This window comes from Trematomus bernacchii, unplaced genomic scaffold (assembly GCF_902827165.1).
Source record: "Trematomus bernacchii unplaced genomic scaffold, fTreBer1.1, whole genome shotgun sequence".
Lineage (NCBI taxonomy): Eukaryota > Metazoa > Chordata > Actinopteri > Perciformes > Nototheniidae > Trematomus > Trematomus bernacchii.
Genome location: NW_022987851.1, coordinates 2,188,483 through 2,204,970, shown reverse-complemented (window position 1 = coordinate 2,204,970; position 16,488 = coordinate 2,188,483). Strand labels below are relative to the sequence as shown.

Sequence of the window (16,488 nt, the reverse complement as noted above, 5' to 3'; positions counted from 1 at the left end):
AATACAGGAAACTAGTCCCATGTTCTGGCTTTATAGCCTATCCGTCCGCGGAGGGCTGTTTGAGACGTGTCCTTCCGCTGCAAGGGTTAGTCCGTCTACTGAGGATCTAAATGACTCGAAAAAAATGCATGTAATTTGGTATTTGCACTAATTTACAGATAATAAATTACTTTAACTATATTTATATTTGGATAACATATATATTAAATATATGCAAATATACACGGATTGTTGAGAGGTACAGGTTCAAATCATTATTACTGAACAAGTGATTGGTTTGTTACATATTACATTTGATCAAATGTCATTTGTAAAATATATATTTCAGATTTTGATCTATTATTAATAAATAATCATAGATATATATCATTCTTATTTTTAATATGTAACATGGTATCCATCAAAAAATGAAAAAACAATAACAATAATTTACAGATTAATCACGTTCTAAATGTTGCTCAATTATGACTACATAGCATTATTTCAAGCGGGGGAGGTCTACTGTACTTGACAAAAGAAAACGTGTCATTAGAAAATGTTGAATGGCGACGAGGAGAAACATTTTACAAATTGCAAGTCTATACAGTAGTTTACCATAGCCTACAATACCTGCTCTGTTTAGGTCTGACTCCCTCTGGTGGCTGGAAACAGTAATGCTTTGTCTTCATGCCCCTGGCTGAACTCATACATAGAAAGACCCGTATTGAGGACAATAGGGTTATTTAGGGACGTGAGGGGGGTTTCAATTATTTAACTTAAATGTATTATTTTGCTGACAAACTCGAAAATTTTAAGATGTATACTAACACTAAATAAGGATTTGGTGTGGACACTGGTTCATATATAATATCTTTCTTTGGGGAATATAAAAATGTTTGATGCCCCTCTGTAATTGAACAACAGATATGAAACTGCTCAAAGCATGGGTAATAATGAATAAAATATTACCTAAAGTCAGAAAATATCCTAATTCATTAATAAAAGTGAACAAAACTGGGAATCTGACAAAGCATTCAAGAGCATCTGCAAAGACGCGTGATTTGTACCTAAAATGTACCAAATCTAGTCAGACTAATCTCTCTGTGTTATATAAAATACTTAAAGGTTAAACTCCAAGGCTATCTCTTTTGAGGGTGGTGAAAACTGCACAGCACATCACCAGGACGGAGCTGCCATCCATGGAGGACCTTTACTCCCAGCAGCTCAGAAAGAAGGCCCTCAGGATTACAAAAGACCCCCATCACCCCAGCCGCAAACTGTTCTGTCTGCTGCCGTCTGGCAGGCGGTACCGCAGCATCCGGACTAAAACCACCAGACTCAGGGACAGTTTCATCCTAGAGGGCATAACACTATTAAACACCTGAGCTAGCACCATTTCTTTCTTTTTTCTGACTATTTTATTTTATTTAAGTCTTATAAAAATGTATATCTTGTAATTGCACTGTAGCACTGTTGAGGAACCTGTGACCTAAGTTTTTAATTTGTTGCAACTACACCGTAGACAATAAATATTTGAATCTTGAATCTCTTGCATGTTGTAGAGGGCAGTATTAATGCAGACATGGATCTGCCAAATGCAAACTCCTTTCAAACCAAACACACAATGTAAGTTCAAATGGAAAGCAGAGGTGTTTCTTAAAATGCTGCTCCCCTCATGTCTTTGGTGGACAATACAATGCGTGTGCAGCAATAACAAACTGCTTGTTTTTTCACTCAAGTCTTTAAATGACATTTATTTAAAAGAACACCAAAACACAGAAAAGCGCAGGACTTTACACATTTGTCATGGCAGAGTTTAACTTGTGATCGCAGGAAAAGCGCAGGTGCAACTAATAAAATGAATTAATAGTGGCTATGGTCTGTTAAATGTTTGGTACTGATAAAGACATCAAACCTGTTCAACAAACTATTGTTGTTGTGCTCATTCGGATAAATACTTCCTAAAATCAGAGTGAATTAGACAGCTGTAGTGTGATTCTTTCTTAGTTCCTCTTCTTGGATTTGGCCGGTGTGTGTGCAGGCTTGGGGGTGGAGTTGTACGTGGACGACAGCAGCATGGTGAGGAGCAGCAGCACAGGAACCAGCAGGTAGGGAACGTATATGGAGAACAGCAGCCAGCGCTCCTGTGGGGTCTGGGGACCGGGGTGGGGCTTCATCGGGAACTGATAGAAGAGGATGTGAGTGAGGATGGGGACCAGAGTGGTGGCTACATGTGTGGCGTACACGATGGCAGGAGTCCTGATCCACTTACAGCCACCTGAAAGACAAGAAACACACAGAGATATAAGAAGAGTCTTCATGCTGCCCAATACAAGAAGCTTCATTCATAACTACAGGTACGTTTTTGTATCCTCCAGAGGGATTTTTTTAAATATCATTTTCAATGCTGTGGAAGCAAAATACCATTTGTCTCAATTTATTTGGGGAGGCGACGAAAAAAACAAACCTATTTAAAATAATTTACATGAACTTCAAATAGACACCGCACAGGGATTTATGGATGACGAAAAATAACAAAAGTATAATTAATGTAATCAAAAATACGTAAATAAATAAATACATACAGGAATAAAGAAAAAATAAATGCTGAAATAAATATAGAATTAAATGAACAAAAACGTAAATAAATGAATACAAACAATAAACAAAAAAATAATATATTCATTCTGAGATCAATACAGGAATAAATTAATAAAACAGTAAATACATATTTATTTCTGTAACCACATTTAGCATGCCATTTACTGACCTTTAAGGAAAGCATAAGCTGCAACGGGAAAGAAAGGCGTTTGAAACAAAGCCTCGCAGAAAATAAAAGATTTGAACCACTGTGGAGGGTCCAGCACCATGGGGTCTTTGAACTCCTCTGCATACCACCTGATAAGATCCTTCAGCTGGGGGAGAGAAAGAGTAATGTTGTCATAGCCACCAAGTTTCAGTCACTTTAAGTATCTCGTGTTGAAATGTGGATTCTATTTCCTCCTGTCCTGTCACTTACCGGCTGAGGGTACACATGTCCCGGTAGCAGGGCTTGTAAGTCAATAAACAATGTTATAGGAATATGAGAGGCGAAATAAAAGAAGAAGAGGATTTCAAACACGCGGATAGACATTTCGAAATCTTATTCAGCGCAAATGACAGATAAGAAACTGGGATCAAGTTCGCAGCAGCAGAGTGTCATAGAAACGCGTGTTCCCAGGAGGAATCCCATTGGCTTCCGCAGGAGAAGGGGGCGGGCCTTAACGCACACGGCCGCTTCAGGTGCTCCTTATAGTGTCGGAAATGCTCATAGAATGCTATGGAAACATAAGAGAACGTTTTTTTTAACGTATATTTAGCTAGTTATTATTTTTTCTGTTCAGTATTATCTGTTAATTTAATTGTTGGTATGGACATATGTTGATATAATAGAATACTACAATGCCTAATAAAACAACAGTAATAATGTGCAACTTATATGTTATTGATTCATTAAAGTTTGAGGAAAATAATAATTAATGATTAACGGTGTGATTAAAAATCAATCGTAAATCTAAAAGCTGGAATTGAAATACAAAAGTAAGCAATACAAATGTATTATTAATAAATAAGAAAGTGTATTTCTGAAAGTAAACATGAACAGAGCTCAAGGCAAAAAAGAGCATCACAGAAAATCAACATTAGGCTATAGATGAGTTATCAACAGGATGGATACAAAATTAAATATAAACACATTTATAAGGGGAAAATACAACATAAAATATAATTTACAGTTCTTAACAAGAATATATAAGTACATCATTTTGACCATGCTCTCTGTTGATTTGTTGATGTGTGATCATTTTACAGTTGCTATATTTTAGAAAGCGCTTGAAAGGCTTAGTAGATCAATGCAGCCTTAACAAAGCAAACAAACCCATTTAGATTTGTTTTAAATACATTAAATTGTTCAGAAAACATCTTTCTGATACTTAGACGGTATTTGCATCTTCCAAGGTGACGCTGGCTGCCCGTAGACATCAAGCTTCATGATATTCAGCCTCCTCTTTCAGCAAAAGTGGACTTTCAACATCCACATAATCCTGCAATATAAAAAAAACAATATTTTAAGTATGTAAAGTCATTTGCATGGCTTTAATCATGCAGTCTACATTTAATCAAGGTTGAGTATTTTTTAAAGAATGAAAGATACATGATTTGTTAATTTTTACAAATAACAACAATGTAAGGATATAAAAGATAGATCATTAATGGCCTTTCCAAGATCAATTACTATTGTAAATCATTAAAAAAGTGGTGAACCAGCTGCTCTTTACCGCATCGCTTTCCATGATGTTCTCCAGCATGCGGACGATGTCTGTGAACGAGGGTCTCAGAGTGTAGGGCTCCAGCCAACAGTCTTTCATGATATGAAGTCTGTGGAATCAAACATAAGTATCGTCACGCAATAAACTACTGAAGTATCATACATAATATTAAAACACACAACACAATTTTATAGTGCAAACTTGGATCATGACTCAATGAGAATCAGATACCAGATTCATATACAGCAATAGTTTTGGTAAATACATTTGATTTATTGTATTAACTGTTTTGTCATGAGCTCTGCCTCTGATAACACAGAGGCTTTTCCCACACTGTGGCTGTAGTTAAGACATCTTATTTCCTGAGCTGCATATTATTACTTTGGATTGATGGTACTCAAAGATGCAACCAATTTATTTAACAATGATTTTGGCGTATTGAGACTATTCACTAGCTGCCAAAAACTGCTTATTTAATGTAGCTTTTGAAAAGACAAAACATTTGTTTGTAATTGTGAGTTTCTTCTTACATCTCTGGTCTGCAGCCTTCAGGGTTTGTGTTCTTATGACCAATACAGATGTGATACATGACCGCTTCTGATGTCTCGAGGTTTGGGTATGGCAGTGTACCTGAAAATGTGATAACATATGAGATGTATTCCAAAGGAAAACAAACCTACCTGTAAATGTGTAGCAATTAAAAAGTTCAAGGTCTTTAGTTAACTGCTGTCTCTGAAAATGTTTCCCACAATAACATTGTGTTAGGGTTGTACGAAATGTGATTCTTCCCTTAAGAATATGTTAATACAAATACAACTAAACAAGGCAGTCAAACAGGAGGTGAATCACTTTGGACTTTGGTCTAACCTTGTATATAAATCATTCTTTGCCACATCATTTGTGCTATTACACTAACAACCACCTCACCAAATGTCTGCATCTCCCACAGCACGATGCCGAAGGCCCACACGTCTCCTTTGAAGCTGTAATAGTTGTTCTTGAAGTACTCCGGTGGGTACCATCGCAGCGGCACACGCTGCTGTCAAGTTACATACAATGGAAAATGTGATGAAATGTGACCTGTAAAAAACGTGTGACCAGCACCTCAACTCACACCATAGACCAGCAGAAATAAAGATGACATTTAATAACTATTTGAGACATCAGTATACAGTGGCACTGCTAACTTTAATATATTGATATCATTTTAGTAGACTTAACCCTAATGTTGTGTTCGGGTCTCCCTTGACCCGTTTCAAGTTAAAATGATATAATAACTACGCTTCATGATATCCTCCACAACAGCTATATAAACACTAAAAAACTGATTTTGACCATTTTAGCCAAGTCTGAAGGTCTTTAAAAAAAAAAGTGTATATTTTGGTGTTCGGGTCTGGGAAGACCCAGCAGCATTGTTGTCGGTGACTCGGGGTCAAATTTGGCCCAATCAAGATTCATCTTTGACTTTAGACACCCCACCCCCACCGCCTTCATACACTGTAACAATAATTTAAAGCTTCTTTTGGGGAGATTGTATTCTAATATTAGTCTATTATAGTCAGATAACGTAATGATCCACTGTCTTCACTATAGTGAATATAATGAGTGAATTGAATCACATGTTTTACTTAAATATGTGGTGTAATGTTTTTTGGGGCCATAATATTGGAACAGGATTGTACGGTTATGAATGCATAATAAGTTAGTTATGATGTAGTTAAAACAATATTGGATGATAATCATTATTATTGAGTGTTTTGGACTGAGATAAATCATGGGTCAAAATTGACCTGTGAACGGTAACAGCTTTCGAACACAACACAAGGGAGCTCAAGGTGGAAATTATGAATAACCGCTGTGTTGACTGAATGACACGTTACTGCTCTAAATCAAGACCACATTTCTCTGAAACTGTTGTTTCCTGTTGCAGAGGATGTTGCTAACCCCCCTTAATACACACAGACAAACATACACTTAGGGACAGTTAATATGGTTTCATGGAGGTAGAACTGAGATATCAGTTTGAAAAATGTGTGTGTTACATGTTAGTCTCATGTGGCTGCAAGCTAACCTTGCGCTGTCTGTTTGCAGCATAAGGGCTGCTAAGTGTATATTTTCTCTCTTTTGACAACCACTTGTCATCATTTTCACACAAGCATGCACGCATTTCACCAAATGGTGACATGTGTAACAAATGTATATGGCAATGATACAAGATGTGACCACAGTGTCACACGTTGTGTCAAATGTGTCAATTTGGTATAAAATGTGACAAAAAGGGTCTGATGTAAGGTTTGACTCAAATTGGCATACTATGTGTGTGAGGGGGTGTGGGGGTGTGTGCGTGCGTGCGTGTGTGTGTGCGTGTGCGTGTTAGTTACCCTTGGGTTTCTCCAGCGGCTGCTGCTGCTGCGGCGGCTTGTCATGCGCGTTAAATCTCGAGCCAGTCCGAACTCCGCCACCTTTACCTCCCAGGGAAACTTATTGACCATGATGTTCCTCAGAGCCAGGTCACAGTGCACAATCTGCAGAAAAGAGCCCACACACACTGCTTAGCATGGATAGATGGAACCTGACGACTTCATAATAGCCGGTTTTGTTGCTACCATTTTGGAGCGCAGGTGCTGCAGGGCCAGAGCGATGTGGTAGGAGGCGATGGTGAGGAGGCTCTGCAGCTCAGGGTCTTCACTTAAATGAGCTCTGTTGGTCTGCAGGAAGGTCCTCAGAGTGCCATATGTCACATACTCCATGATCAGAATGTAAGGTTCTGCACAAATCAAAACATGGAGAGAGGAAGGGGACTTACAGGGAGGAACATCATCCTAATTCATCAACCAGGAGCACTGTAGAAGAGGACAGAGGGATACAGTGTGAAGATAAATGTGTCATGGGTTTGGGTTTGTTGCTATTTTCCACCTTAATTTTGAAATGTTTTCCTCCTTGTGTCTTGTCTGGTCTTACTTCCTGTGTTTTTCCCTCCTGTGCCTGATTGTCTTATTGTGTCCACCTGCTGCCCCTGTGTTTCACCTCCCCTTCCCAGCTGTGTCTTGTCCTGTGATTACCCTTGTGTGTATTTAGTCCTGTCTTTCCTCGAGCGCTTTGTCTGATCGTCGTCAATGTTACCTGCATGTCCCTGTCCGTGAGTTTGTTCGTTCCTGTTCCTCGTATGCCCCTGGTTAGTGTTTCTTTGTTTTTCTTTGTTTGTTTTCAGCTTTTGAATAAAGCTCGCTTTTTGTTAATACTTCTTGATTCCCTTTTGTACTGCGTTTGGGTCCTCATACCAATTTCCTGACACAATGTCCCTCACCCTCAGTGGTGTTCCAGTCCAGTAACTGGAGGATGTTCTTGTGGTGCACCAGTTTTCTCATGATGGAAACCTCCGTGTCCACATGCTTAGGACGGACACCTTGAAGAAAAAAAAGAGAGAAAATGTAACTATAGCTCTGTCACTGGGCCAACAAATGTCTACATCTAGGAAGTGAGTGAGACTTCTCAATGTCATCTCCATTGAAATCTAAGATATGAATCAATCAAAAAAAAGTAATAAAGGTAAACAAAGTGCTTCACAAAAAACAAAACAGTTTTTAAAGTTTTGAACCCATTTTTCAAAGAGTTTGTTTATGTCCTAATTGAGATGAAGAACATTCTCAGCCATCCATATCTTAACATCTTAATTAAGTCCTTGGCAATGTAACATAAGTATGGAAATAATACTGTGTCTCATTTCAAAGTATAGCAAAAAAAAAGTGTAGGACCTCAAATTGAGCCTTGGGGAACCCCACAATTCATTTGTATAGCTCTACTGTATGTTCTTATTAGTGTTATATATCTTGGGAAATGCAACTTCCTTCTACAGAATAAATAGTCCACGGCTATCTTATAACCATAGCACATCAAATTCCACCAAGGATGAGTGACAAAGTGTTTTTATCTATCATTTGGGTGGACTGACCTATCATAATACATACATTTACTTGACTATTAAATGAAATGTCAATATAATGGAATTACTGAGAGCACCTCTAAAGTCCTGGTGGTTTTCAAGGTAGATTGTGTTTTAGACACTGTTTAGGTGTGAGGACAACCCACAGCACTCACTTTGTGTAGGAGAGGAAGAAGGTGGGCTGAGTGTTTTATCTTCATATTTTCCTTCACGCTTTCTCACCACAGCATTGACATCTTAAACAGTGTCAGTTTCATGTCGTTTGACTACCTTATTCATTAACATATAAACCAATGTTACTGTAGCTAATATTATGATACATTGCGAGTGTAGCTGGTCTTTCAACTTAGCTGTTTTAGTGTAGCCACTTTAAGTCCTGGTTATAATTTGTTGATCTCTTAGGCAGAAGAAACGTGGCATCATTTACTCAATTGTTAAGGAACCTTCTCCAAAATTAAACTATAAAGATAACAAAAGAAGCATTTCCTGTCTTAAACACACTGATACTGATTCTTATCAATTCTAGTTACAAATCATTTTGCCAAAGTTAAAACCTTAAAAGGACAGGTTTTCAAGGCGAAGTCATGGGGGAGGGGGACTGCTGTTCGTTGGGCTAAGAATTCCATCACAAATCTTTGCAGATAATTTGGTTCTGATGATGCCTTCGGACGGCACCCTTCAGTGGGTAACATGAAAAAGGCTGGTGTGTGGCAGACAAAGAATGTTACCGTTCCTGACGCTGTGGTGGACTACAACAGAAGCATGGGCGGTGTGGATGTGTCCGACGCTTTGATTGGATACTACAGCGTTCGTCAGAAAACGATGAAATGGTATAAGACTTTTTTTTACCATTTTATGGACATTGCAGTGGTGAACAGCTTCCTTCTCCAAAAGGAGCTGCACAAGAGGAGGGGTGACCCCGGCAGGACGAACCCACACACCCAGAAGTCCTTCAGGGAGCAGCTTGCAAAATAAATGGTTGAGTTTTCTGGAGACCCTGCAGCAGCACCACCCCGCCCACCAACCCCCACACCATCACTGACATGCATGCCCGAGCATTATGGGGAAGATGCCACCACGGTCAGGAGGTACTGCAGGAAGTGCTCTGATGCTGGCAGCAGAAGGGTGAAGACACCTGTGTACTTCAGGAAGTGTCTGGTCCCTCTGTGCTTCACTCCCAAAAAGAACTGTTTCAGGGCATGGCATGACTTGCAATAATACCATAACATTTAGGGTTTGGTTTGTATAAAGTTTTGAGAGTTTTTATCACCCAATTTTTTTTTTTACCTAAAGTGTGGTGTTATTGTGTTAGTGCTAACATTTTTTTTAAATAAATCTGCTCCAGTTGGAGTCAAATGTTTCCTATGTTTCCTAATTTTTATTGTGCAAGTAAACATGCATCTCATGCAAAGAGGGAACTTCCCACACACCCACACACACACACACACACACCCCACACACACTTAAATATATTTTTTTATTTATTTTATTTTACAATAATTTTAGAATCTTTTTTATTTTTTATTTATTTTTTTTTTTTATGGAATGAATACCTATAGTGATGATTCAATGTTATAAAATGATTTTTACTGTCTGGTACCTGAAAAAGGTCAAATGGCACTGATGGAACCAGACGTGCCCAAAGCTTAGTCCGCCTTGACTTTTTTTCCCTAAACCTCTCTAAAAAGGTCAATTTTCACTTGTTTTGCCTCAATCTTGATACAGGGTACTTATTATTAGTTATACTTTGAATTCCCAAAGCTTTCAGGCTACTAACCCATCATTCAAGGGTGGTTTTCACTATAAGTAATGGGTTTTTTTTAGGCGGAGGTAAGAATTTACACTTTTTTACTATGTTCCATCTGAATTTTCTCTGACACAGAAACATCTATATTGATTCTGACACTTCTACATCCAACTCACAGATGTAACATTGCTTTGAGAAAAAAGATTATTAATTTAACCCTTTTAGAAGTGAAGTTAAAGTCATTTGTTCTGGGCATGTCATTTTCGAGCCTGAAACCTGAAAAACAGGCTTGGGGCTTAACAGGTTAAGGATGGCCGTACACATCTATTATCATTGAAAACTGATAAAGTTTTGATCTTTGCCTCTGCACCTTAACCTCAAAACGGATTGATTATCACTGCTTCCATTTCAAAGAAATGCTTGTAGGTCCAAACCTCCAGTCAGAGAAATGTGTACCTTCCTTGCTGATCTTGCAGGTGAACATGCTGTGGCCTTTACACGTCCCCCTGGTCATCCTGGCTTGGTAGAAGACACCCTCCTTTCCTGCTTTGATCAGCTGCAACAGGTTCAGGTCTGACTTGGTAACACGAGGACCCTTAAACAAATGCCATAGGAGGTAATGTTGCAGTATCAAATCAGGGCAGAACAGCAATGGGTAAGTACAGGACACTGAGAGGACAAACAACACCATACTGGTCAGTCACAAACGTATTTTGTCCACATTGTACCGGAGCTTAAGCTACAGTAATAACATATATTGCAACCAAAGAGAGATGATCAGAAATGGTACTGTAAATCGACAGTGAGATGACATAGATGTGTCACATGTAGGCTACAGAGAACACTCCGGTTAGTTGTTCTTGCATCTGAGATTTCCAATCCTGTGGCTTCAGATGACTAACTAAATAAAGCACTACAAAAATAGCAAAATATCTGGGAATCATGTGATGACATGAAGACAGTAATGTACCTGCTGCAAGCTTCTCCATAGCCTCCGAGAGGAGAGCCTGATTGTCCTGCTCTGCTGCTGGGGGATCTGGGGGATCTGAGTAAGCTGATCTTCTTCCTCCACCACTGCTGGCGCGATCAGAGTTTCCAGCCGAGGAACTGCAGTCATCAACAACCTGCTGCCCCGCAGCTCTCGAATGGTCCGGACCAAAGAACGATATCTGCATGAAAAAAAAGTGTAAAACACAGAACACTGTGCGTATTGTCACATGGTTTGCCTCTGATTCCATCAGAAATCAAATGAAGCTGTGCCAGGGGAGTTGAAAAAAAGAAGCTACAGAGAAATATAAATAGCCTAACTGTATGTGAAACAACATTTGGACTAGGCCATGGTTCTGTGCTAACTGCACTGTTTCCAATTCAAGGCCTCAAAACATATTTCACAAACAAATCTGGAATTCATTCAATATTTCTTAAACTGAATGAAAAAAAACAAGCGCCTAGCAAAAACAGTTCTGTAGGCTGTACTTATGGCACAACTGGTCATGTTAGCATGCTAATAGCTAGGCTCACATTGACAATGCTAACGGGCTTAAATTAAGCAGGTTTTAACTTGTATTGTCTTCTTTTTTAGGAAGCTAACATAAGCTGTAAGTCAATTCCAACATGCTGATGTTTACCAGGTAATCTCATCTTGTTTTATGTATTAGCATACTAACATTTGCTCGTTAGCTCTGCAGTTAAAGTACAGCTAAACGTACAGCAAGTAAAGTGTTGGAGCGAAATAACTACCAAGACATTAGGTTAACTTGTTATGGGTTTCTGTTGTAATTCATGGTGTTGGACATTTTCACAGCAGACATATTTACATGGTAGGAAAACCACACCATTAGTTTTCCTTTCACCTGAACCAGGTAATAGGATCTACAAGTACTTAATCAAAGGCACCTGCACTTGTTGATATGTTCCAATATGTTATACTTTTGAAAAAGAAAATGCTCCCTTTCGGACACATATGATTTATTATTATTATGAATATTTTTGTTGAATATATATACATATTAATATGAACATTTTTGTTGAATATATATATATTATTATGAATATTTTTGTTGAATATATACATATTATTATGAACATTAATAAATACTGTATTTTAACAATGCGGTATTCTGTTTTTCACATTTGTTTTTTTTAATCGGTTCGAAATAAAGATTGAAATGAAATCCCTAGTCAAACCTAACTCAGATTAATCAAATGAAACATGAGGACAAATCATCCAGTAAATTGCTTGTGAAATCATTTCAGCCTGCCTTACTTTCTGAGACACACGATCCCCAGCACTGTGAACACCAGGACCGTGATGGAGAGGGCCCCTGTGAGGATGAAGACAGGTGGTCCCAATTGATGGCCTGAAAGATCCAACAATACACAAACAGTTAGCTCTACCATGCTCTCACAATGTGGCGGTCAACACAAATAGATGTAAATGTTATCTGTGAAACCTCAGAGCTCACCTGAACTGCTGGTATCATTAATTTTTTCTTCTTCCATGGCTATAACAGAATGTCACCACATTCTAAAAGGTAATATTATAGCATTTAAAAGAACACAGTCAAAAAGAATAAACAGGGACTATATTCATGATGTATACGTAATCATAAATCAAACAAACTATCTTGTATGTCATTAATAACAAGAGGAGGTACGATACTAACGTTTTAGGAGTTTGCTGTGAGAACATCCTTTCAAACCTGAAGCCCAAAACAATAAGAACGCACCGAAAAGACACATTGAGCTCATACAATCACATGAAATGCTCTATTATGATTCTTAAAAGCTGTACCTGTGTTTTTTGATGAACACCAGTTTGATGCTGATCAGAACCCAGCTGAAACCGAAGCTGTCTGTCTGTCTCTGTTGGAGCTTAAAATTCCACCATGTGTTGAGTTAACCCTCCTGCCCGTCTATATTGTCACCACGAAAAGCGCTCATTGTCTGTCAACCACAACATGAGCAGAGGAAATGAAGTAGCGAGAGGTGGTTTGAGCTGCATGGCACTCTGTAGCACATTCTTAATGTGCCTGATGCTCAGCATCTGTATCCATACGCTGAACACTAAACCTTTAACTATTGTCAAATCAACTTTTCAAGACATCTCAAATTATTTTTAGATGGGGGTGACTGGGGACAGTAAAGCAATGAGTGATTGAATCACTGATTAGATTATTAGGTATGAGATGAAACAACAATAAATATACCAGTTTAATTGTGTTGCCTTGAAACCTCCATCTGTCAGTTTAACAGATTATTTCCAACAAAAACTCTAAAATATTTGTGGATTAATTGAATTTCTGAGAAAAAATGTGAAGAGAAAATGAAATGTTTTCCAGACCCTCGATACTATTAAACTTATATTATAATAAGTGCCACCATCAGTGGTAAAGGTATTTATTTTATTTCTGGATTTTTATAGTGTAATCATAATGTGTACGCAGCATTTTAATGTTGGCGTGTAACTAATTGACCTGCTTTATATACTGTTGTTGGTTTAATATACTGTATAACAATATTAACAAGTAAAATAAAATGTAATCAGTATAGTAACAAGCTATAGTTGCCACTTAAATGTAAGTAAAACTAAGTGGGATGGAGTTGCGAGTGTAGAGTTTAGTATCGCAGTTGAAACCAGAGACTACTGCAGGATGATGACAATCCACCAGCTGATAACACATGAACACTTTAACTGATAAAGCAGCCATAGTCGATCCATAATGCTTGCTATGAGGGCCTAGAACATTTTAACATGTAAACCAGCACTACGTAAAAGGCATAGAGGAAAAGTATAAGCATCTTTGTTTCAGTAGCAGTTTACTTCTGGGACGTTTCTGCAGAGACCCTGCCTGTGGTTACCATCTGCAGAGATACATGATACTTCAAAGGCAGGAAGCAGAATGTCAACTAGAAAATGCATTTCCTGCTGAAAATGCGGATGAATGCTGTTTACTGTGAACATTTGTGGCTGAATTTAGCTGAATATGTTATTAGCTGAATGGTAGCTGCTCTTAGCTACAAAAACCAAGTAAGTGTGCTGCTGAACTTGGCGGAGAAATGCAGAAAAGTGAAATGATTTGAATCAAAATTAATTGAGCCCAGAGATCAAAGGTTTCAATGGAGATGTGCTGTGAAAGGAGAGCCTTTCCATTTGTTCTGAATGAGAGATAAACCTCTTGCATTTCTAACTTTTGTTTGTGTGTGCGTGTACCAGTCTGTCTGTGGGCGTGTCTGCTCTGATTAGATGATGTCACTCAGGTGTGTGGCCCCGATCTGCCCAGAAACAGCATGGTTACCAACTGCAGCACTGAGTCCCATTAAGAATGCATTGAGGATTATATCTGACAATTTTGCCACCTGTTCAAAAACTATGGCTCCTATAAAAAAATGACCACAAAGTGAGCATCAGGGAACCCCAATGAACTGATATATGTTGTTTTTTTGGGTTTTGTGTGTAAAATGTGAAGATGGGAGCAGTTTGTCTAAAGTTTACTTCTTTCTGTTCTGAAGAAAGTTCCGGACAAATTTAACATGGGAGTCTATTGGGAGATAGGTGGACTTTTTGTCACTCAGATCACTATTGGGCCAGATTGGTGGGTCCGTTTGATATGATGAAGGCAATTGAGCAGGCCAGACTAATTATGCTCCTGAAATCTTTTGAAACTATTTGAATAGAGTGTATATTTTGGCTCTGAGAGCAGTTTTAAAATATTTTTTTCGAAGATTTTTAAGACCCTCTACACTCTAAGTGATGATGTCACACACTCTAGCCCCGAAGAGTCCCTCCCATAGAAACCCATTATAAAATCTAAAACAGCCTGAAAATGTACCAAAACTTAAACTTTGATAAGTCAAAAACCGTAAAAGATATCAAAAATCTGAAAAATAGGTTTTATAGCTGAAGGTCTTGTGATCATTTGGAATGAAGTCTCTAGCAGAAAGAATGTGGAAGGAGTAGCATTTTCCACACGGTGTAGGTAAAAGAAGATTTGAAGAGTCGTCCCATAGACACCCATTATAAAATCGAAAACGGCCTGAAAATGTACCAAAACTTAAACGTTGATAAGTCAAAAAACTTGAAGTGAAATGCTAAACTGGAAGAGTAGGAGAAATAGTGAAGAAGCTTAATATTTAAAAGAAAAGGTTTAAAAAAGGTATAAACAACAACATGTATAGCCTCAATTCCCTGAAATAGCTGAATAATGTAATAGTTGAATGGTTTATAGCTGAAAGTAGGCTGAAGGAGTTAGATATTAAATGTAAGTAGTAGTGAATGAATGTTATCAAACACCTGTGTGTGTAAGCCCAGAGATCAAAGGTTACCATGGTGACAACGTTATCGAACACCTGCCCAGAGATCAGAGGTTTCCATGGAGATGTGCTGTGAAAGGAGAGCCTTTCCATTGTTCTGAATGGGAAATAAACCTCTTACATTTCTAACTATAGTTTAAAAACGGTAGCTGCTTTCGGTAAAATGTCAAGGCGTGGAGGATGTCAGGACCGTGAGGAGCGTCGGAGTCTGCTTTTTGTGCACTTTCGGGTCAATAATGTGGCATTTTTGGCTAATTTACTAAAGGTGTGCAGCTGGTGCTCTGAGGACAGATCAGGCTGAATTTACAATGGGCCTTAATGGAGACATGTTGAACGTTTTTGTCACTTCATGCCCTCAAGAGGCCTTTTGTTTAATTTTTTTATTAACGAGAGGTTTTCCTACGTTTTTCATGAAAAATTATGTCCAAGGAGGGTAGGGTTTGGGAGTTATGGCAGGTTTAAAAATAAAATTGGGGCGAATTTCAAGCTCTCCTCCACTCTGTTTTGAGATCAAAGCACTAGACTTAACGAGTGGCACAATACACACTAATGTTAAAATCTGAAGAAGGCCTCTTTACCAAGCTCCAAACTAAGTTAAATATCTCAAAAAGAGTAACAGATATGAAAAATCTGAAGAACACGTTTTATAGGTGAAGGTCTTGTGATCATTTTAAAGTTGGAATGAAGTCTCTAGCTGAAAGTATGTGGAAGGAGTAGCATTTGGCACAAGGTGTAGGTAAAAGAGGATTTGAAGGTTCCTCCCATTATTGACTTCCATATACTGAATATTTCAAAAAGTATAACATATTTTGAAAAAGTTTAAAGTTTCCCATCATGTGCTGAAAAGGCTGCATATGTTGATATTCAAATGGTTTCTGTAGCTGAAAGTATGCTGAAGTTATTGAGAGCCAAACTATTTGGTGAAATAAGAAAAAGATGATTAAAGAAAAGAAGAACTATTTTAAATGACGGAGAGTCTGCAAACGTGCTACCAGCTCGTTGAAACTGTATTAAGGCACAGCAGTGCTTTAAGTGAAACAAGTAAAGTATAATACAGCCTACAGCAGAGGATGAAGTGAATCAGGTATTCGGTCATAAATAATATTTTGTAGAAGACACATTTTATAAAGGATAATGTCCCTAAATCCTAAATCAATCTTTAGCACATAAAAAAAAACTAAGATGCTGAAGGAATAGCA

The 16,488-nt window shown here is 38.1% G+C and overlaps 2 protein-coding genes across 5 annotated transcripts; both read right to left on the bottom strand.

Moving 5' to 3' along the window:
* Positions 1–1,701: 1,701 nt before the first annotated feature.
* Positions 1,702–3,486, bottom strand: tmem97 (transmembrane protein 97). Its single transcript, XM_034113230.1, has 3 exons — positions 2,999–3,486; positions 2,750–2,894; positions 1,702–2,257 (listed from the first exon to the last, which is right to left on the bottom strand). Exons 1-3 carry the CDS (start codon positions 3,110–3,112, stop codon positions 1,983–1,985), a joined length of 534 nt encoding a protein of 177 aa, XP_033969121.1. The 5' UTR covers positions 3,113–3,486; the 3' UTR covers positions 1,702–1,982.
* Positions 3,487–3,576: 90 nt separating this feature from the next.
* Positions 3,577–12,942, bottom strand: si:ch211-167j9.5 (tyrosine kinase receptor Cad96Ca). Of its 4 annotated transcripts, XM_034113227.1 has the most exons (13): positions 12,771–12,940; positions 12,643–12,678; positions 12,442–12,503; positions 12,243–12,336; positions 10,947–11,145; positions 10,433–10,571; positions 7,594–7,692; positions 6,893–7,053; positions 6,668–6,811; positions 5,214–5,325; positions 4,817–4,916; positions 4,296–4,395; positions 3,577–4,061 (listed from the first exon to the last, which is right to left on the bottom strand). In XM_034113227.1, exons 3-13 carry the CDS (start codon positions 12,476–12,478, stop codon positions 3,999–4,001), a joined length of 1,248 nt encoding a protein of 415 aa, XP_033969118.1. In that variant the 5' UTR covers positions 12,479–12,503; positions 12,643–12,678; positions 12,771–12,940; the 3' UTR covers positions 3,577–3,998. The 4 variants fall into 4 exon arrangements, with proteins under 4 accessions (XP_033969118.1, XP_033969117.1, XP_033969119.1 ...); XM_034113226.1 differs by having other exon boundaries at positions 12,643–12,940; XM_034113228.1 differs by lacking the exon at positions 12,643–12,678.
* Between the last annotated feature and the right edge of the window lie 3,546 nt (positions 12,943–16,488).